The sequence below is a fragment of the Quercus suber genome, unplaced genomic scaffold, assembly GCF_002906115.3.
Source record: "Quercus suber isolate HL8 unplaced genomic scaffold, Cork oak 2.0 scaffold_160, whole genome shotgun sequence".
NCBI classification, from domain to species: Eukaryota; Viridiplantae; Streptophyta; class Magnoliopsida; order Fagales; family Fagaceae; genus Quercus; species Quercus suber.
The window spans coordinates 351,631-368,682 of NW_027069621.1; the positions used below are offsets into that span (position 1 = coordinate 351,631).

Consider the following 17,052-nt stretch of genomic DNA (forward strand, 5'->3'; position numbering starts at 1 on the left):
TTGATCTTGCATCCCATCTCTAAAAAAATGAATTGTGTGAGCAAACAGTAACTGAATCCATAATTGAACCAAATTTGCATCAATCACTTTTTGCCCCGGCACACCAACAATTTTGTGGTTTGATGACTTTTGTTAGATAGTTACAAGGGAGGATCTTATTCTTAAACGTCTTTCGCTGGAAACGTTAAAAAATATCAATTAAACTACAAAATTATTAACGAGAAAAAGGTTTTTGCACCATTGATAATATGGGGAAAAGATTGTTGATATATTATAATGTATATTTATTTAAATTTTAAATAAAAAATGTTATCCACACACTTTTATTGTGGGCTCGCATTTGGAATCATTCCGTTCAACATTCAACAAAGAAAATAATATAATATAAATAAATATAATAGTAAACAAAACAATGAGCTAAAATAAATAAATGTATTATTTGCAAGTAGCATTTAACAAAACCAAAAAAAATCAAACAAAATAAATAAATAAATAAATTTGCAATGAGTGGAAATGGTCACAAAAGTGGAAAGCAAGCAGAGGACGCTCGAGCCAACACGCTAGCGAAGTGGGCCCTACATCTCAACGGTCGAAGCAACGCCCAAGGACTCTTCGCGGGCCCATTCCCTCCGCTCTTCTTACCACCGTCACCACCGGCAATCAACGGTTCCGTTCCGTCAACAACAACCGGAATCATCGGTACTGGGCCCCGCCGAGCCTGTCTCTTCCTTATCTCACTCAGCTCCATCTGGGGCTGAATCTTCGCCAGCCCAATTATCACCTTGTGCTTCTTTGACTCGCACTTCTGGTACCGGAAACTCCCGGTCGCCGGTACACGTAGCGAGCTTGACCGGGTGTTGCCGGTGAACCTGGCGGAGTGGAATTTCTGGGACTTGTTGAAAGACTCTGATCCCCACAGAGCTCTTCGTCTGGGATACTCTTCTTCTTCTTCTTCTTGGTGTTTCTGGTGTATGACTCTGCCGCAGAAGATTACGGTGTCGTTTTTGATTGTTGGGTTGGCGGTAGAGAACTCGAACAAGTCTGGGCGTGAAGGAGAGTCAGAAACTCCGCTCTTCTTACCACCGTCACCACCGGCAATCAACGGTTCCGTTCCGTCAACAACAACCGGAATCATCGGTACTGGGCCCCGCCGAGCCTGTCTCTTCCTTATCTCACTCAGCTCCATCTGGGGCTGAATCTTCGCCAGCCCAATTATCACCTTGTGCTTCTTTGACTCGCACTTCTGGTACCGGAAACTCCCGGTCGCCGGTACACGTAGCGAGCTTGACCGGGTGTTGCCGGTGAACCTGGCGGAGTGGAATTTCTGGGACTTGTTGAAAGACTCTGATCCCCACAGAGCTCTTCGTCTGGGATACTCTTCTTCTTCTTCTTCTTGGTGTTTCTGGTGTATGACTCTGCCGCAGAAGATTACGGTGTCGTTTTTGATTGTTGGGTTGGCGGTAGAGAACTCGAACAAGTCTGGGCGTGAAGGAGAGTCAGAATAGGAAGAAAAAGAGTTGGGTTCTTCGAGTTCTGCATTTACATCGTTAATGGAAAGGTCACAGAGTGAGAGCGCGTCTTCCTCAAGATCTTCGTGGCTTTGGAGATATGTTTTGTCCTCCATGGTTAAAGATTATGAGAATGTTTTTTTTTGGGAAGGAGAGCTCGTTGTTGTTGTTGATGGTGGTGTTTGTGGAAGTGGACCGAGACCAATTTATATATATAGTGATTTTTCTAGACTTCTAGATATGAGAGAGAGTGAGTGTGTGTCATGTTGGGGTTAAGGGCTTCTAGAGGAGGAAATATTATTTATTTATTTATTTTGGAGTGGAGAAGGGTTGGTTGGACTTTGGAGAGAGTGGGTAAAAGTGAGAGGAAATTTGATTAGAAGGAGAAGAAGCATGAGTTACTAGAAGAAAGAGAAAGGAAAGTAGAGAGGGACAGATTGACGGTATAACTGTAAGGAACAAGGAAGGAAAGTGCATTCAATTCACCAAGTCTTTTAGTTCTAGATAAGCCAGTATAGTATAATAAAGTATATTAATTAATTGGATCGTATGCCCTACTGCTACGCAATTATTCGGCTAATCAAGTGTCCGTATGGATAGTGCTGAAAGCACTTACGTGCGTGTTTCATGTTTTCTTTTTGAAGAAATTGTAGTTAGTTCACTTGTGGTATGACCTGTTTTAATAATGTCCATCTGTAATTTAAAAATTGTCACTTAACTCATTTGAAGTGGCCTCCATTAAACTCCCGTTACCCACTTCTCCATTTTCACCGTTAAAAATATAGATAAATGTGTCTTTTTCATTATATTTTATGTCTCTCATCTCTTTTCTCTTATTCTTTTTCTTCTTCACATAAATCATAATAGAAAACTAATATACCTACAGTCACAAACAAAGCCACAAATCCATGTGAACATACATCCACAGATTCGTTAGCCTTCCACTGCTAAATCCAAAAATTGACTACTTAATTCTTCATAGAACAATCACAAAATAAAACTCTAACCTTCCTTCTTTTGCTAGGTTCTCTAAAAAAACCCAGATTTGCAAGTAAAAAAAAAAATCTGCAAAAAAAAAAAAAAAAACCGAGCAACTTCATAGAAACATCACCTTAAATGAACACAGTCCTTTGCACACACAAGTAATTTTACAACCTGATTTGTAAAACAATTTCTAAAGCCATGGTAGTCGCGACCCACTTATTGAACTCCACAGGATCAAAATTCTCCAAGCTGTAAATTTCCCCATCAACCAAAATCAGATATAAAGTACTTCTCACAAAACCACCATCAACAACAATTAAGAATGAAATTCATTTTTACGCAAATCTATACCCCCGCCCCAAAAAATGATAAGAATCTAGATTGATTTCTTTTTTTTGAGGAAATCCAGCTTGATTTCTAATTATACAATAAAAGCTCCGCCTTTATAGGGTATAGTCTTCACAAAGTCCTCAAACAATCTTCACAAAGTCCTCTAACCCTCTTTCTTTTGCTGGGTTCTCTAAAAAAAACCCAGATTTGCAAGTAAAAAAAAAAAAAGTCTGCAAAAAAAAAAAAAAAAAAAAAAAACCCAGCAACTTCATAGAACATCACCTTAAATGAACACAATCCTTTGCACACACAAGTAATTTTACAACCTGATTTGTAATAAAATATTCACTTTATTCTTTTCGAATAGACGAATACATTCTCACCAATCAAACAAGTACAATATCTAACAAATTTCATTACATAATAACCAAAAGGCAGGGAAAAACTAAAAACCCATTTCATTCAGGTCCCAAATAAAGTAATAAAAGAAAAAAAAAATCCAGATCCCTAAATTTTTTAATTTTCTTTTCTTTCCTATATTTTCAAAACAACCAAATAGCACTTTGAAAAAGTAAACAAAAAAACCCAAGCTTCAATACACCTCCTTGCTTGCAAGTGTTCAGATTTCACTTGGGCAATCTAAATGAAGAGAGAAAGGGATTATGGGTTTTGGGATTTTTAGGGATTCTAAGGTAGAGAGAGGGAGAGAGCTTGTTCTTCTTTTTAGGGTTCTATTTGAATTCTAATTTTGGCTTATATAGTAAAGAGGATTTTCTAACGGAAATGGTAGAGGTGGGTAACAGGAGTCTAACGGAGGCCACCTCATGTGGGTTAAGTAACAATTTTTAAACCACGGGTGGATATTGTTAAAACGGACCAAACCACAGGTAGGTAAAGTGCAATTTCCCCTTTCTTCTTCTTCTTTTTTTATTTTATTTATTTATTTATTATTTTTTTTGAGAAGAGTGTTTCACGTTTTCATATGTGAAATTATGCTTTTTCAGTTATGCTTTTTCAGTAAATCTCGTACACTGTTAATAGGATCCGCAAATACTTTATTCAAGAAAAAAACTTTAAAACTAAATCCCACAGTATTATTCATACATTTAAAAATTATTTTGTTACAATATTTTTAGTAATAAGCAATATAAGCAACATCCAAGCATACCCCAAATCTGCCTTGAAATGTTTCAATCATTTTGACCTTAGTCTTTCCCTTTCCCATAGGCCATAACTAATTGATGGGTTGCAGCTTGCAACTTGGCAATGCAAAACAATAAAGTTAGACAATTTTAACGTGAGCCCAATAATGCGCCCATGGTCCACTCTAAGGAGAGATGGTAGCTCAATAGACCCATGGATTCTCCAGCTAAAAAAATTGACCAAAGAGGGTGGGGCATTCCGAGAATTGAACTCGGGACCTCTCGCACCCTAAGCGAGAATCATACCACTAGACCAAATGCCCATTTTTTGTTGTGTAGAAGTACTATTAATATCTTATAGTACAAATCATTAAACAATAAGTTCTATCAATGTAAGTTTGCAAAGCAAAGTAAAACCCTTCTCTGTTTTTCATTTAGGGGTTTGGTTCTGAATCAGAGCAACACACAAAACTGAAAAAAACTCCATAGCAATGACCAGAGCAGCTCTCTTTCACTTGCTCCGATCGCAATCCAAGCAGCTATCATCATCTTCCAGAACCTTCGCTTCAGGTTTCTTCTCCTTCTCCTTCCATTTCCTCTCTCTAATTTTTTTTTTTTCTTTTCAAAATCGTAAACAGGGTCGCATTTCATTAACCATCTAATAAACACGTATTTTTCAGATTGCGTTTTCTTTTGAAACGCTTTCAATCTAGTAAGTTTTTATCGGTTTGCTTATTTATGTAATTGAAAGATTATAGCTTGAATGTCTGAGACACCAACGTTAACGGTAGAGTTTGAATTGATGTCGTAGTTATTATCATTTAGACAAGCCTTGTTGTCTGAAAGTTAATTTATGTAAATGATGTTGTTGTTTAAGGAAATGAGTCACTAAATTTTTTTCATTTGGGAATGGATGAGGCTGAGATATTAGGTTGTGAATTTACTAAACCTAATTGCTCTGAAAGTTGATTGGCCAACCCAAATAATTCACATGTACTCACTACTCAGTACTCTCCAGATTTAGATGCTAATTCAACAAGAGGATATACAATTACTGTTAATACATTATTATATTGTGGCTAAGAGCCTTGTAGCTCAACTGGGTCATTCCTGGTGTTTCCAAATGAGATGTTTAGGGTTCAAATCCTCCCTCCCCCGTCGGAAAAAAAAAATTACATCATTACATTGTGATGCATGACAAGATTCAATGGAAAATTTGGGGAAAACAATTGAACATAAAACAAAGGATAGTCCTTAGGAATAAGCGCCAGTCAGGAAAACCAAGGAATCAGCACCTAGGTTGTTGCCAGGAATAGCTTTGGATTGACAGTATTGTAGTAGATTAGGGTCTAGGTGTTGTCAGCTCTTCTTTGGTAATTTAGGTTTAATCTGAATTTGGTTGTCCCTTCCATTGAATTAGATGGCGCTAAACTCTTTCACCCCGAGTAGAAACATATTGCTTATCCAAAGTAGTATTGATATGTTCTTTACGTGCTGGCAAAAGGTTTGGTGGTGTTGTATGAGTCATATGGTTTGAAACAGGACCATGGGGAAGCTCATGGAAAGTATCATATGGGGTAACTGTTGGACCTTTATAAGTGGAACCTCTTTTATAATCAAAGAGAAAATCATTAATATATGTATTTGGTCCAACCCATTTCAGCACTTTTGAGTTTTGCAACACTACAGTAGAAATTCCATATAACGTGAATTAGCATGAATTTTATATGGTCCATCACTTGCTTGAGATTGTTTACTGATATCATGAACTTGATGCAATTTATGATGGTTATATGCTTCCAATTGACCCATGTACTTTAATATGTGGTGAAAGTAGAGAGGATCTAAAGGTGTCCTAGGTTTGAATTCAAATGGCATTATGTCTATAGATTTAGACCTGTCAAAAAAAAAAAAGGAACTATGTCTATAAATTTAGTGATGAGACTGTCATATGCAAGTTAGGTAGCAGAGGAAATGAAATCTTCACTCATTGCCCTCTTAAGCTCTTTTAGCCGAAAAATCCTTGGGCCATTTTTCTCAATAGCCTCTTTAGTTTGTACTAACCTAAACTCAACCTCTTTCACCTTAGGTGTATCAAGTTTATTCTCAGGGAGTTCAACTTGAGGTGTTATGGCTTGAATGCAACCTAGGTTAATGTATCCCTCACACTATTCATCTATGTCCTTGATTTCATCAATGTTAGGCTCATAGATTGGCTCCTCTAGATCTTCCACATAACTCTCTTACTTGTCCATAAATGACAGAAGCCCTCATTGGGACACTTGGCAGCAACATGACCAAAGCCTTCACATTTAAAGCATTTGACTTGAGATTTCAGAGTGGGGGGTGCACTAACTGTCCATTTTCCCCTTTTCATATTTACTGACACATTATGGGGGTTGGACATGGACTGAGGTGGAACTACTGGTTGTTTACTACTCAATGACTGATGGTTAACAATCTGTAGCTTGATGACCATTTTGTAATTCTAAACAAAGGTGGTGACTTCACAGGGAACTAACTCTTTCTTGAGGCCTTCGTTTAGGCCTCACCTAAATCTATGCAATGTTATCAGCTCATCTCACCTAACTCTTTCTTGACACATACTATGATTGTTAATTCGTCATTCTTCCTGAAGCAAGCTCCTATGCCATTGGGACCCCAACATGTGTTATTTGCACAATCGAATAGTGGAATGTGATCCTGTGCTCTTAATAATGTACTTTCTATATGTGTTAATGAGCTCTAACTCAAATGGCACCTTCTTCCCTTATTAGAGCAATGTAGGGGAAGGTTGTATTCAAGTCACACTTATTGCAGTGCATGTGTAAATTACCAATTAACAAAAAATAAAATAACCAATATTCTCTCTATCACTCTGCAAAATTATGGACATGTGCACACACCTTACACATATACATACTCACAAAAAAAAGAGTTTATTTTTTGAGGGGGTGGGGAGGGGGGATAGAGGAAACAGGTTACAGGTGCTCTCTCTCTCTCTCTCTATATATATATATATAACATGCATACATGTTGTAACGTTTTCGGTCAGAAAATGCCAATGGAGCTCTAGCTCAACTGGCACTTTTTAGTCAGTGAATGCCACGTCAAAGTGAACACTTGAAATATCAATTGAAGTGTTATGTGTCAAAGCCTTATTAACCCATCATTTCTTCTCTAAAATCCTTGAGTCAAATAGTTTGCGTAGAGTAATATACGAAGCTTTCTTTCTTCCCATCAGGTTAAATGCTGACCTCTCTTATTTGTTTCTATGTTTCAGACTAGAAAATTGTTTAACCACAATATGTTCTTTTCTAAAAGCTTCTCCATTTAGATATCTTTTTGGAAGTATTTCAAATGCTTGTCAGTTGTACCAACTCATATTTTTTTTTTGTCAGTTGTATTGTATTAGACTTGCACTTGCATGCAAAACCTTAACTCCCCCCTGATTCTGCCCTGAACTTCTACTACCCTTCTGTCCTGGTTTCTGCTTTAATTGCTGGGTGTTCAGAAATGCATGCTATTGGCATCTGTTTTTGTTATTATCATTATCAGTAATAACTTTTCTGTCCTGCTTCAGGTTATTATCCTTGTAGGTCTGGAACATGGCCACTTAGCCCAAGTGCCAAACACAACTTCGCCTCTACCATTCAGGCTGCTGCTGCCCAGAAAAGATGGGCATCTCAAGCCACCAATAAAGAAGATGACAGCAAGATTAGTATCGGACCACGAAGAGGGGCAGATGAAAAAGACACTGCAATTGCTTATCATGGCCCAATCTCTTCCACCATTAAGAAAGTAAAGCTTCTTTCTCTTTCAACCTGCTGCCTGTCTGTATCACTGGGCCCAGTCATAACCTTCATGACATCTCCTGATATGAATGTGGTTCTCAAGGGTGCAGTAGCGGCATCTGTTATATTTCTCAGTGCTACCACCACTGGTGCCCTCCACTGGTTTGTAAGTCCTTATGTTCACAAGCTCAGGTGGCAGCCTGGTTCAGATAGCTTCGATGTGGAGATGTTGTCTTGGCTGGCCACATCTATTCCTAGGACTATTAAGTTCGCTGATATTCGGCATCCAGAGACCAATAGGCCTTTTGTCACATTTAAGGCCAATGGGAGCTTTTACTTTGTCGACTCAGATCACTGTCATAACAAGGCTTTGTTGGCAAGACTGACTCCTCAGAAATATGAGTCCGCTTTGAAGAATTTGTAACTGAAAACTCAATGATGAGACCTCTTGGAAGGTTTGCTTTTAGAACGACTGAACTATGTTATGTATTGTGGTTGTGATAAGCCCTGGCTTGGTTGAGCCTTTAGGCATTTTTCCCGTCTTTATTTGTGAGACAAATTTTTAGTTGTTTTGACATAAATTTAGTATATATCCAAGGTTTTACCGGACGCTACTTGATTAAATGAGGTTTCCATAGAAAAATGAGTATTGACAATCCCTTTGTGTTTCAACATTTAACGAGATGAACACCTCTCTTCTGGAATTTCTTCTTCGCTCAGGTACTGCTCGGGTGCCTGATTATCATCCCTCTGTTGTGGCATTGATAATTTGAAATGAGCCAGTGATGATAAAACAAAAACATTGTACGGCTCATCCTAGCCAGAATCCTCTCGTTTGTTTTCCACTCATTCTCATGTATAATTCTATCCTCCAAATGAGTTCTTTGTATCGTTCTTACGTTATGTTTGTGATGCGAGTTAGCTAAACAAGAAGCCGTCTCCTAGCCGCTGATTTCCTGAATTGACAAGAAACACTAACACTAACAGCCACTGCGAGCACGGAAATAGAATTTTGCCACTTCGTTAATTGTCACGTAGGTTTGGTACACTGAAAGGTTTGGTACGCCAAGGCTGTGTTTAGTTGAAGGCTGTGTTTGGTTGAATGTAAAATATTTTCTGAGTGTAAAATATTTTCAGGTGAAAATATTTTTGGGAAAGGAAAATATTTTCAAGTGTTTGGCTGCATTTCAAAAAATACTTTGGAAAATATTTTCTAGTGTTTGGTTGTGTAGCTAAAAATGCTCTAAAAAACCCATTTTTATCATGTTTCTCACATTTTCTTAGGATTCAAACAAATATTATTACAGAGAATCAAAATATATAAACAACACAAGAAACAAATATCAAAACAAAAAAATCAAAATCACAAGACCAATCGTGAGAGATAGACATAGAGAGATCGATTTGTGGGTGCGACTCGCCGGTGGACGAGGTGGGTTGATCTGAGGGTGGTGGGTCGATCTAGGAATGGGTCACTCACTAGGTGGATCAATCGGTTCGTGGGTTCGTGGCGCGATCTCGCCGGTGCTGGGGTGCGACTCGCTGGTGCTTGGATGTGCAATCAGAGAGGAGTGCGTGCGAGAGAGGATGGAGAGTACCATAGAAGAGGAGTCCGTGTGAGAGAGGATGGAGAGTACCGTCGGACTGTGTAAGGAGTGCGTGATCTATGAGGAGCTTGGAGTGTAGTGTGAGGAGTGTAAATGGTTTGAAGTGAAAATAAAATTAGAAATGCTTTTACAGGAGTGAGCGCTTATTTTAGCGTTAACACATAAATGATTTTCAGTTTGACCCAATTTTCGGTAACTATGAAACACACATTTACAGAAAACCATTTTCGGAAGTGGTATGAAACCAAAACGAACGCATTCTAAATGTAAATTACATTAAGAATAGTATATTACTAGGAATATACTTATTACTGAGAATAAAAAACATTGTAATAGAATAATTATTACTATTCATAAGTTTAGTTACTCCTTCCGTCCCAATTTTTTTGTCCTGTTTGAAAAGTCAAACTTTTTAAGGGAATATCATTTATTGTCTTGTCTATCTTTTAAAAATGTATAAGTTTCCAAAACTACCCTTAAAAAAATTTATTAAAAAATTGAATTAGTAAATTAAAAGGGGTATAATAGGAACATTAATAAATTAATGACTTTTATTTTTAGAAACAGGACAATATTTTAGAACATCTCAAAATGGAATAGAAGACAAAAAAAAATGGGACGGAGGGAGTATTTCATATGAAAAGCTTGTAAAAGATGATATATAAAGAAACTTTATATTTTTAAAAATATATTAATTTTAAAATCTATTATATGCACTAAAGAATAACTATTACATTGGTAATAACTATTCTTCAATTATTCCAATGTAATAACTAATCCACACATGAATAACTATTCCATTACGTGAGCTATTACATTGTACCAAATGTACCTAAGGTTTTTAACTAATTTATCTGTATCACATCAGTAGGTCTAGAAGCATATATAATAGCAACATAATGCAAGAAATCACAAACAAGGTTTTTCTCTCACGTAAGATTGCAGCAATTATATACTGTTAGCTACTTTAGTTAAAAAAGAGGGATGTTACGCCTTCTGAAAACAATTCAATCAGTTAACAACGACGTTGTTATAAAACCTAGATATAGCTATTACCTGTTGCAGCAATTTCATCTCCATTTTAAATTTATTCCATTGGACGGAATAGAGATAATCCTGTTCCAAACTCATACGACGAGAGAGATTTAAATTAAAACACACAATAACTACTTAATTATAAATGTAAAGAGTAATCATCCCGGCAGCTTAGGAACAGACCTAAAACTCCATAGCTGCTTATGAAAATAAATATAAGTCTCACAGGACATCATTCAAAAAAAAAAAAGCAGAATAAATACTTAGGACTCAACACAGCTGCCTCGCCACCGCCGGTCAAGCACCCAGTTCTGAGAACAGCACCTGCGTGATGAAGGTGGAGACTTGAAGCAATAACCAACTAAACAAAACCTTAAACACACGATTGATAGTTTACTAGCAAGAACCCATTCCTTATTATAACACCTGGGATAGCCATCACTTGCAGAAACCCGGTGCAGCACGATTCACTTCTTCTTGGCAGCAGACTTGGTAACCTTGGCTCCAGATGGATCCTTCTTCTCCACGCTCTTGATGACTCCGACAGCCACAGTTTGCCGCATGTCCCTGACGGCAAAACGACCAAGTGGGGGATACTCGGAGAAAGTTTCAACAACCATGGGCTTGGTGGGAATCATCTTAACCATTCCAGAATCACCATTCTTCAAGAATTTGGGCTCCTTCTCAAGCTCCTTACCAGATCGCCTGTCAATCTTGGTCAAGAGCTCAGCAAATTTGACAGCAATGTGGGAGGTGTGGCAATCGAGGACAGGGGCGTAACCATTTCCAATCTGACCAGGGTGGTTCATGATGATAACTTGGGAGGTGAAGTTGGCTGCCTCCTTGGCAGGATCATCCTTGGAGTTGGAGGCAACATACCCACGCTTGAGATCCTTAACAGCAACATTCTTAACGTTGAAGCCAACATTGTCACCAGGAAGAGCCTCCAGGAGAGCCTCATGATGCATTTCAACGGACTTAACTTCAGTGGTCAGTCCAGTGGGGCCAAAAGTCACAACCATACCAGGCTTGATCAAACCGGTCTCAACACGACCCACAGGGACAGTTCCAATGCCTCCAATCTTGTAAACATCCTGAAGTGGGAGACGGAGGGGCTTGTCTGAGGGCCTCTTTGGCTCATTGATCTGGTCAAGGGCCTCAAGAAGGGTTGGTCCCTTGTACCAGTCAAGGTTGGTGGACCTCTCAATCATATTGTCACCCTCAAATCCAGAGATGGGGACAAAAGGAATCTTGTCAGGGTTGTACCCAACCTTCTTCAAGTAGGAAGAGACTTCCTTCACAATTTCATCGTACCTAGCCTTTGAGTACTTGGGGGTAGTGGCATCCATCTGTAAACCAAAGCATAAAATACATTAATATCAATAAGACCTCTCAATCATATTGTCACCCTCAAATCCAGAGATGGGGACAAAAGGAATCTTGTCAGGGTTGTACCCAACCTTCTTCAAGTAGGAAGAGACTTCCTTCACAATTTCATCGTACCTAGCCTTTGAGTACTTGGGGGTAGTGGCATCCATCTGTAAACCAAAGCATAAAATACATTAATATCAATAATATCACTCAATATAAAGAACAAACATACTTAGGTATAAGATGGTGTCATCATACCTTGTTGCAGCAGCAAATCATTTGCCTGACACCAAGGGTGAAAGCAAGGAGAGCATGCTCACGGGTCTGTCCATCCTTGGAAATGCCAGCTTCAAAACCACCAGTGGTGGAGTCGATAATAAGGACAGCACAATCAGCCTGGGAGGTTCCGGTAATCATGTTCTTGATGAAATCACGATGTCCAGGAGCATCAATGACTGTGCAGTAGTACTTGGTGGTTTCAAACTTCCATAAGGCAATATCAATGGTAATACCACGCTCACGCTCAGCCTTGAGCTTGTCAAGCACCCAAGCATACTTGAATGACCTCTTGTTCATCTCAGCAGCTTCCTTCTCGAACCTCTCAATAACACGCTTGTCAATACCTCCAAGCTTGTAGATCAAGTGACCAGTGGTGGTCGACTTCCCAGAGTCGACGTGGCCAATGACCACAATGTTAATGTGAACCTTTTCCTTACCCATTCTGAATCAACTGTTAATGAACAAATAACAGTCAGAATGCAATTTACTTCAAGCACAATGAAAACCCAATGACAGCATTCAACAATAGAAAAATTTATTCGAGATAAATATGTGCATTGATAAAAAGGGGATGAGGGAATCACACAAACCCAATTATTTAGAGGGTGCAACAAATAATACATTGTAATTCCAAAAGCAACAAATTACAGCTCAACCAATTAAAGCACGATAGGCATTGTGCTTAAAGTTTAATATAAGGGTTTACTTTGCTTTTTTTCTAAAACCTTTAATTTGTTACTTTTGAAAATATAGGATTTATTTTGTTACGTTTTTGGTCTAAACATGAGCATTGATAAATAGGGGATGAGGGAATCACACAAACCCAATTATTTAGAGGGTGCAACAAATAATACATTTTAATTCCAAAAGCAACAAATTACAGCTCAACCAATTAAAGCGCAAGAGGCATTGTGTTTAAAGTTTAATATAAGGGTTTACTTTGCTTTTTTTCTAAAACCTTTAATTTGTTACTTTTGACAATATAGGATTTATTTTGTTACGTTTTTGGTCTAAATATGAGCATTGATAAATAGGGGATGAGGGAATCACACAAACCCAATTATTTAGAGGGTGCAACAAATAATACATTGTAATTCCAAAAGCAACAAATTACAGCTCAAACAATAAAAGCGCAACAGGCATTGTGTTTAAAGTTTAATATAAGGGTTTACTTTTCTTTTTTCTAAAACCTTTAATTTGTTACTTTTGAAAATATAGGATTTATTTTGTTACGTTTTTGGTCTAATTATTTGATTTCTTGCACCCCCAATATATAGGGTTTAAATGATATTTTCTCAATAAAATAAAGCAAGCAACAATCATAAGTTTGAGTGCACAAACTATAGCACAAAAAAGCTAATGCATGCAAAGCCATATTGGATGGTAAGTAAATAACTAATAGTATGAATATCTGATATGAGAAACAAACTAATTTTGAAAACTTTATTGCCAAAGAAGAACAGTTTATTCAAATCGTAAAATTCAGAGTCGCTTAATTAAGAACAGCAAAACGAATAAATCCATAAACTAAACATTCAAACACAAATCAAAATAAAAACATATATATATATATTCAAGTATATCAGATCTAACAACTTCGTATACCATAGATGCAAATCGATAAAACCAAAAGCTAATCAAAGAGTCAATAACCAAGAATATATTCATAGAAAATCAGATCTATAAACAAATTCGAAAAAATACAGGGCAGAATTAGTTTTACAAGTCACGGATCTGAGAAAACAACAGCAACAACAATAATCATCTAGATTACGTATAGAGATAAATCAAGAACCAGCACAGATTAAGATTCAAAGAAATCGATTACACAGATTCAAACAAAAACACAGTGATGAAATCAAAGGCTATATAGAATCAGCTAGAGAGGCAAAAGATTAAGAGCGAGAAATCGAACCTGAGGAGAGAGAGAGAACGCGAGAGCTGCTCTAAAACCCTAGCCGCGAGAGAGAGAATATAAGGGAGAGTGTGAGAGAGAGAGACTAGTGAGGTAAAGAGGAACGAAAGAAGTAGGGTTTGGAGGGCATTTATACCACAGCTGGTTGTGATGAGTTTACGAAAATACCCTTGCGTGTGAATTAGAAAGTGCGTCAATTCTGGGACGTGATGATCTGGACGCGCGGTTTTTTTTGAAATATTGTTACTATTAATAAAGGGAGTTTGTTGACGACTCGGCCTCGCCTGCGGTTTTTATTAGAGATTGTATTACACGCGCTACGAAGGTGCGTGGTTTCTTTGCTTTTTTTTTTTTTTTTTTTCCTCTTTGGAATGTAATACAGTGTTATAATGGAACACGAAGTCTAGACGGGAACGACGTCGCATGAACCGTGAGTCAAATAATTTCTTTATTTGTTTTGGTTGCCAGTGGGCTTGGGAGAATAGAAAGCCCATTGAACTCGTTTGGAGGCCCAATCGTAAGTGTTCAAAAGTTGGAAGATTCTACTTACTTCCAATTCTTGTTTTTATTTGATAGCTTATTTAGAGTTTTTAATTTATTTTTGCTATTATTTATGGGTCTTATTAAGGACGGATTCATTAAGGCCCCCCTCAAATTAGCTTTTTTTTTTTTTTTGAGAAACTTTTTTTAGCTATTTTATTTGCATGCCTATATTTTAGAGTTTATAGTTGCCCCCTTCAAATTTTTGGATTGGTCCAAATAGCCCAAAAAAAAACTAATCACTTAACCCTTTCTTTGAACCCATGGCCCCTTCATAGTCTAAATACAACACAACAAAAAAATCCACAAATCATCAATATCATAATTCAATAGCTTATAGAAAACAAAAAAAAAAAAAAAAAAAAACGTGTTTTTTTTTTTTTTACACAGGAGTTGACTACTTGGGTTGGTTGTGAAGTGTGAACTGAGTGTACTAGAGTTTGTCTTACACGCGCTACGAATTCGCGTGTAAAATTGTGGTTTCCCGTTACTTGGGGATGCTGGTGTTTTTTTATAAGACCACGATAAAACCGAAAGCCTATGGGCTTTGGATGAATGGAAAAGCCCACTGGACTTCTAATAAGCCCAATTGTTAATGCGTTCAAGAACTACAATTTTTATTATGATTTTTGATGCGGATGACAGACTTCAAAACATTCTAATTTTATTTTGGTTTGTTTCCATATATGACATACCATTGCGTTACAATTAAGGAAAATGCTAGAATTATAAAATTTGTATACAATAATTTTTATGAGAGTAGTTCTAAGACTATAAATTATTTCACAAATTTTTTTGCCACAATTTTGACACGGCAGATTATGAGTAGTTAATCATTACTTACGCATAAATCTACTATTTTTTCTTCACCAATCACATTTTATCATGTTATAGTTGTGAAAAATGTTGTGTTCCTAGACTTTCTCTTTTGGAAAATGTTAAGGAATACTTTAAAAGCATCGGTTTAGCAACTATTTTTATAAACATTTAATGAGAAAATGATAAAATAATTAATTCTGTTAACGGTTTTTTATATATTTCTTATAAAAATGATGTCAAAATTTTTCTAATATAACCCTTTTCTTTTTACCAACTATGATGAGTTGTTATTGATAAGTAAGAAAATAATATTAATATTAGACTCATATAAGAATCAGTAAAAATTTAACTGTTTATACTTTATAAAAATGTTATTAAAAAAAGTTTTGTGTATTTACTCGACCATCAATATCAAGTACGAAGGGTTGTGAAGAATCAAATTTGGTAACTACAAACTGACGTATTTGCAGCGAATATAAATGAGGATGGTTAGCAGTTAGCACTGATAATAAAAGCTTTAACTTTAATAATATTGTTTATCTTTGCCGGCTTTGAAACTTTACCACAATAAAGATAGTCGACAAACAATTTATGTCAGCTATATAAAAGGATTATGGGTATTTAAATCTATCTTGCACTAGAATGTGTGGGATAGTGGAAACAGTTATTGGTTCTGTGTTTTCAAAACTAACCCAAAAATATATATATGTTTGAGAATTTATTCATAAAATTTGTTTTCCAAACAAGCAAAACTGTTGTTCTTAAACACATTTCCACAAAACAACCAACCGACAATAAATCTACGACAACTCCAACAACAAATCAATCATACCCACTCGAATTTCATAGCAATCCGACAAAGAAAACCCAACAACTAGGGGTGTCCACGGGTCGGTCCGGGTCGGGTTTATGCCCAACCCGCAACCGACCCGCTTACATCGGGTGGACGGCTGAACGACCCGCCGCCGACCACAGACGACCTCGGGTCGAGTCGGATCGGACGCCGGTGGACAACGGTCGGGTCGGTCGGCCTCGTACTGGGTTACAATCGCCGGATTTTCGCCGGATTGAAGCTCCAAATCAACCCATCAAGCCCGGATTTGACCGAAAATCACGGATCTAAGCAAAAATCGAAGCAAAAACGTCACATGAAGCTCAGATTTGTGCGAAAAATTCATCTCTATCGCCGGATCTAAGTGAAAATCGAAGCACAAGCACCAAATCTTCGCCGGATCGAAGCACCAAATCTTCATCTCACCGCCCGATCTAAGGAAGAAAACCTTGACCTTCACCGGATCTAACCAAAAACTGCCAAACTTCACCGGAATATTGATGAATCTGAACGGATCTACGTAACTCCGGCCTCCTTTCATGGGTTTCCTCGGTCGGATCGGGTATATCGGGTTTTGAAGAAGAAAACCCGCCATCCGACCCGCGTCAGTCGGTTTTTGGGGGCGGAGACCCGTCTCCGACCATCACCGGCGTCGGGTCGGCCGGATTTCGGGTCGGTCCGGACGGTTTGGGCGGGTGGGTCGGTTTACGGGTTGCCGTGGACACCCCTACCAACAACAAGTCAAAATAAAGAAATTCTTTATTATATTAAAAAAAAAAAAAAAACATAAAAATGCCCATATTTGTGGTGGTTTTTGTCTAGGCCACCACATCAATGGGTGATGGTGTGGATTTGCCCAAATTTGTGGATCCAAGACCTATTAATCAACTTGTCAT

The 17,052-nt window shown here is 37.6% G+C and overlaps 2 protein-coding genes and 1 non-coding gene across 3 annotated transcripts; 1 reads left to right on the plus strand and 2 right to left on the minus strand.

The window, feature by feature from the left end:
• Positions 1-4,215: 4,215 nt before the first annotated feature.
• Positions 4,216-4,287, minus strand: TRNAP-AGG (transfer RNA proline (anticodon AGG)). The gene has a single exon. It is a non-coding gene; the product is annotated as a tRNA-Pro (tRNA).
• Positions 4,288-4,373: 86 nt separating this feature from the next.
• LOC111999432 (uncharacterized) lies at positions 4,374-8,382 on the plus strand. The gene is made up of 2 exons (XM_024031558.2): positions 4,374-4,534; positions 7,548-8,382. Exons 1-2 carry the CDS (start codon positions 4,456-4,458, stop codon positions 8,180-8,182), a joined length of 714 nt encoding a protein of 237 aa, XP_023887326.1. The 5' UTR covers positions 4,374-4,455; the 3' UTR covers positions 8,183-8,382.
• A 2,127-nt stretch (positions 8,383-10,509) lies between these two features.
• LOC111999428 (elongation factor 1-alpha) lies at positions 10,510-14,095 on the minus strand. The gene is made up of 3 exons (XM_065777608.1): positions 13,966-14,095; positions 12,030-12,501; positions 10,510-11,749 (listed from the first exon to the last, which is right to left on the minus strand). Exons 2-3 carry the CDS (start codon positions 12,489-12,491, stop codon positions 10,868-10,870), a joined length of 1,344 nt encoding a protein of 447 aa, XP_065633680.1. The 5' UTR covers positions 12,492-12,501; positions 13,966-14,095; the 3' UTR covers positions 10,510-10,867.
• Positions 14,096-17,052: the final 2,957 nt, after the last annotated feature.

Excerpts from the sequence above, each read along its gene's own strand:
- LOC111999428 (XM_065777608.1), bottom strand. The coding sequence starts at position 12,491 with ATGGGTAAGGAAAAGGTTCACATTAACATTGTGGTCATTGGCCACGTC. Across the intron at positions 11,750-12,029 it reads TGATTTGCTGCTGCAACAAG|ATGGATGCCACTACCCCCAA; the intron begins GTATGATGACAC and ends TTTGGTTTACAG.
- LOC111999432 (XM_024031558.2), top strand. The coding sequence starts at position 4,456 with ATGACCAGAGCAGCTCTCTTTCACTTGCTCCGATCGCAATCCAAGCAG. Across the intron at positions 4,535-7,547 it reads TTCCAGAACCTTCGCTTCAG|GTTATTATCCTTGTAGGTCT; the intron begins GTTTCTTCTCCT and ends GTCCTGCTTCAG.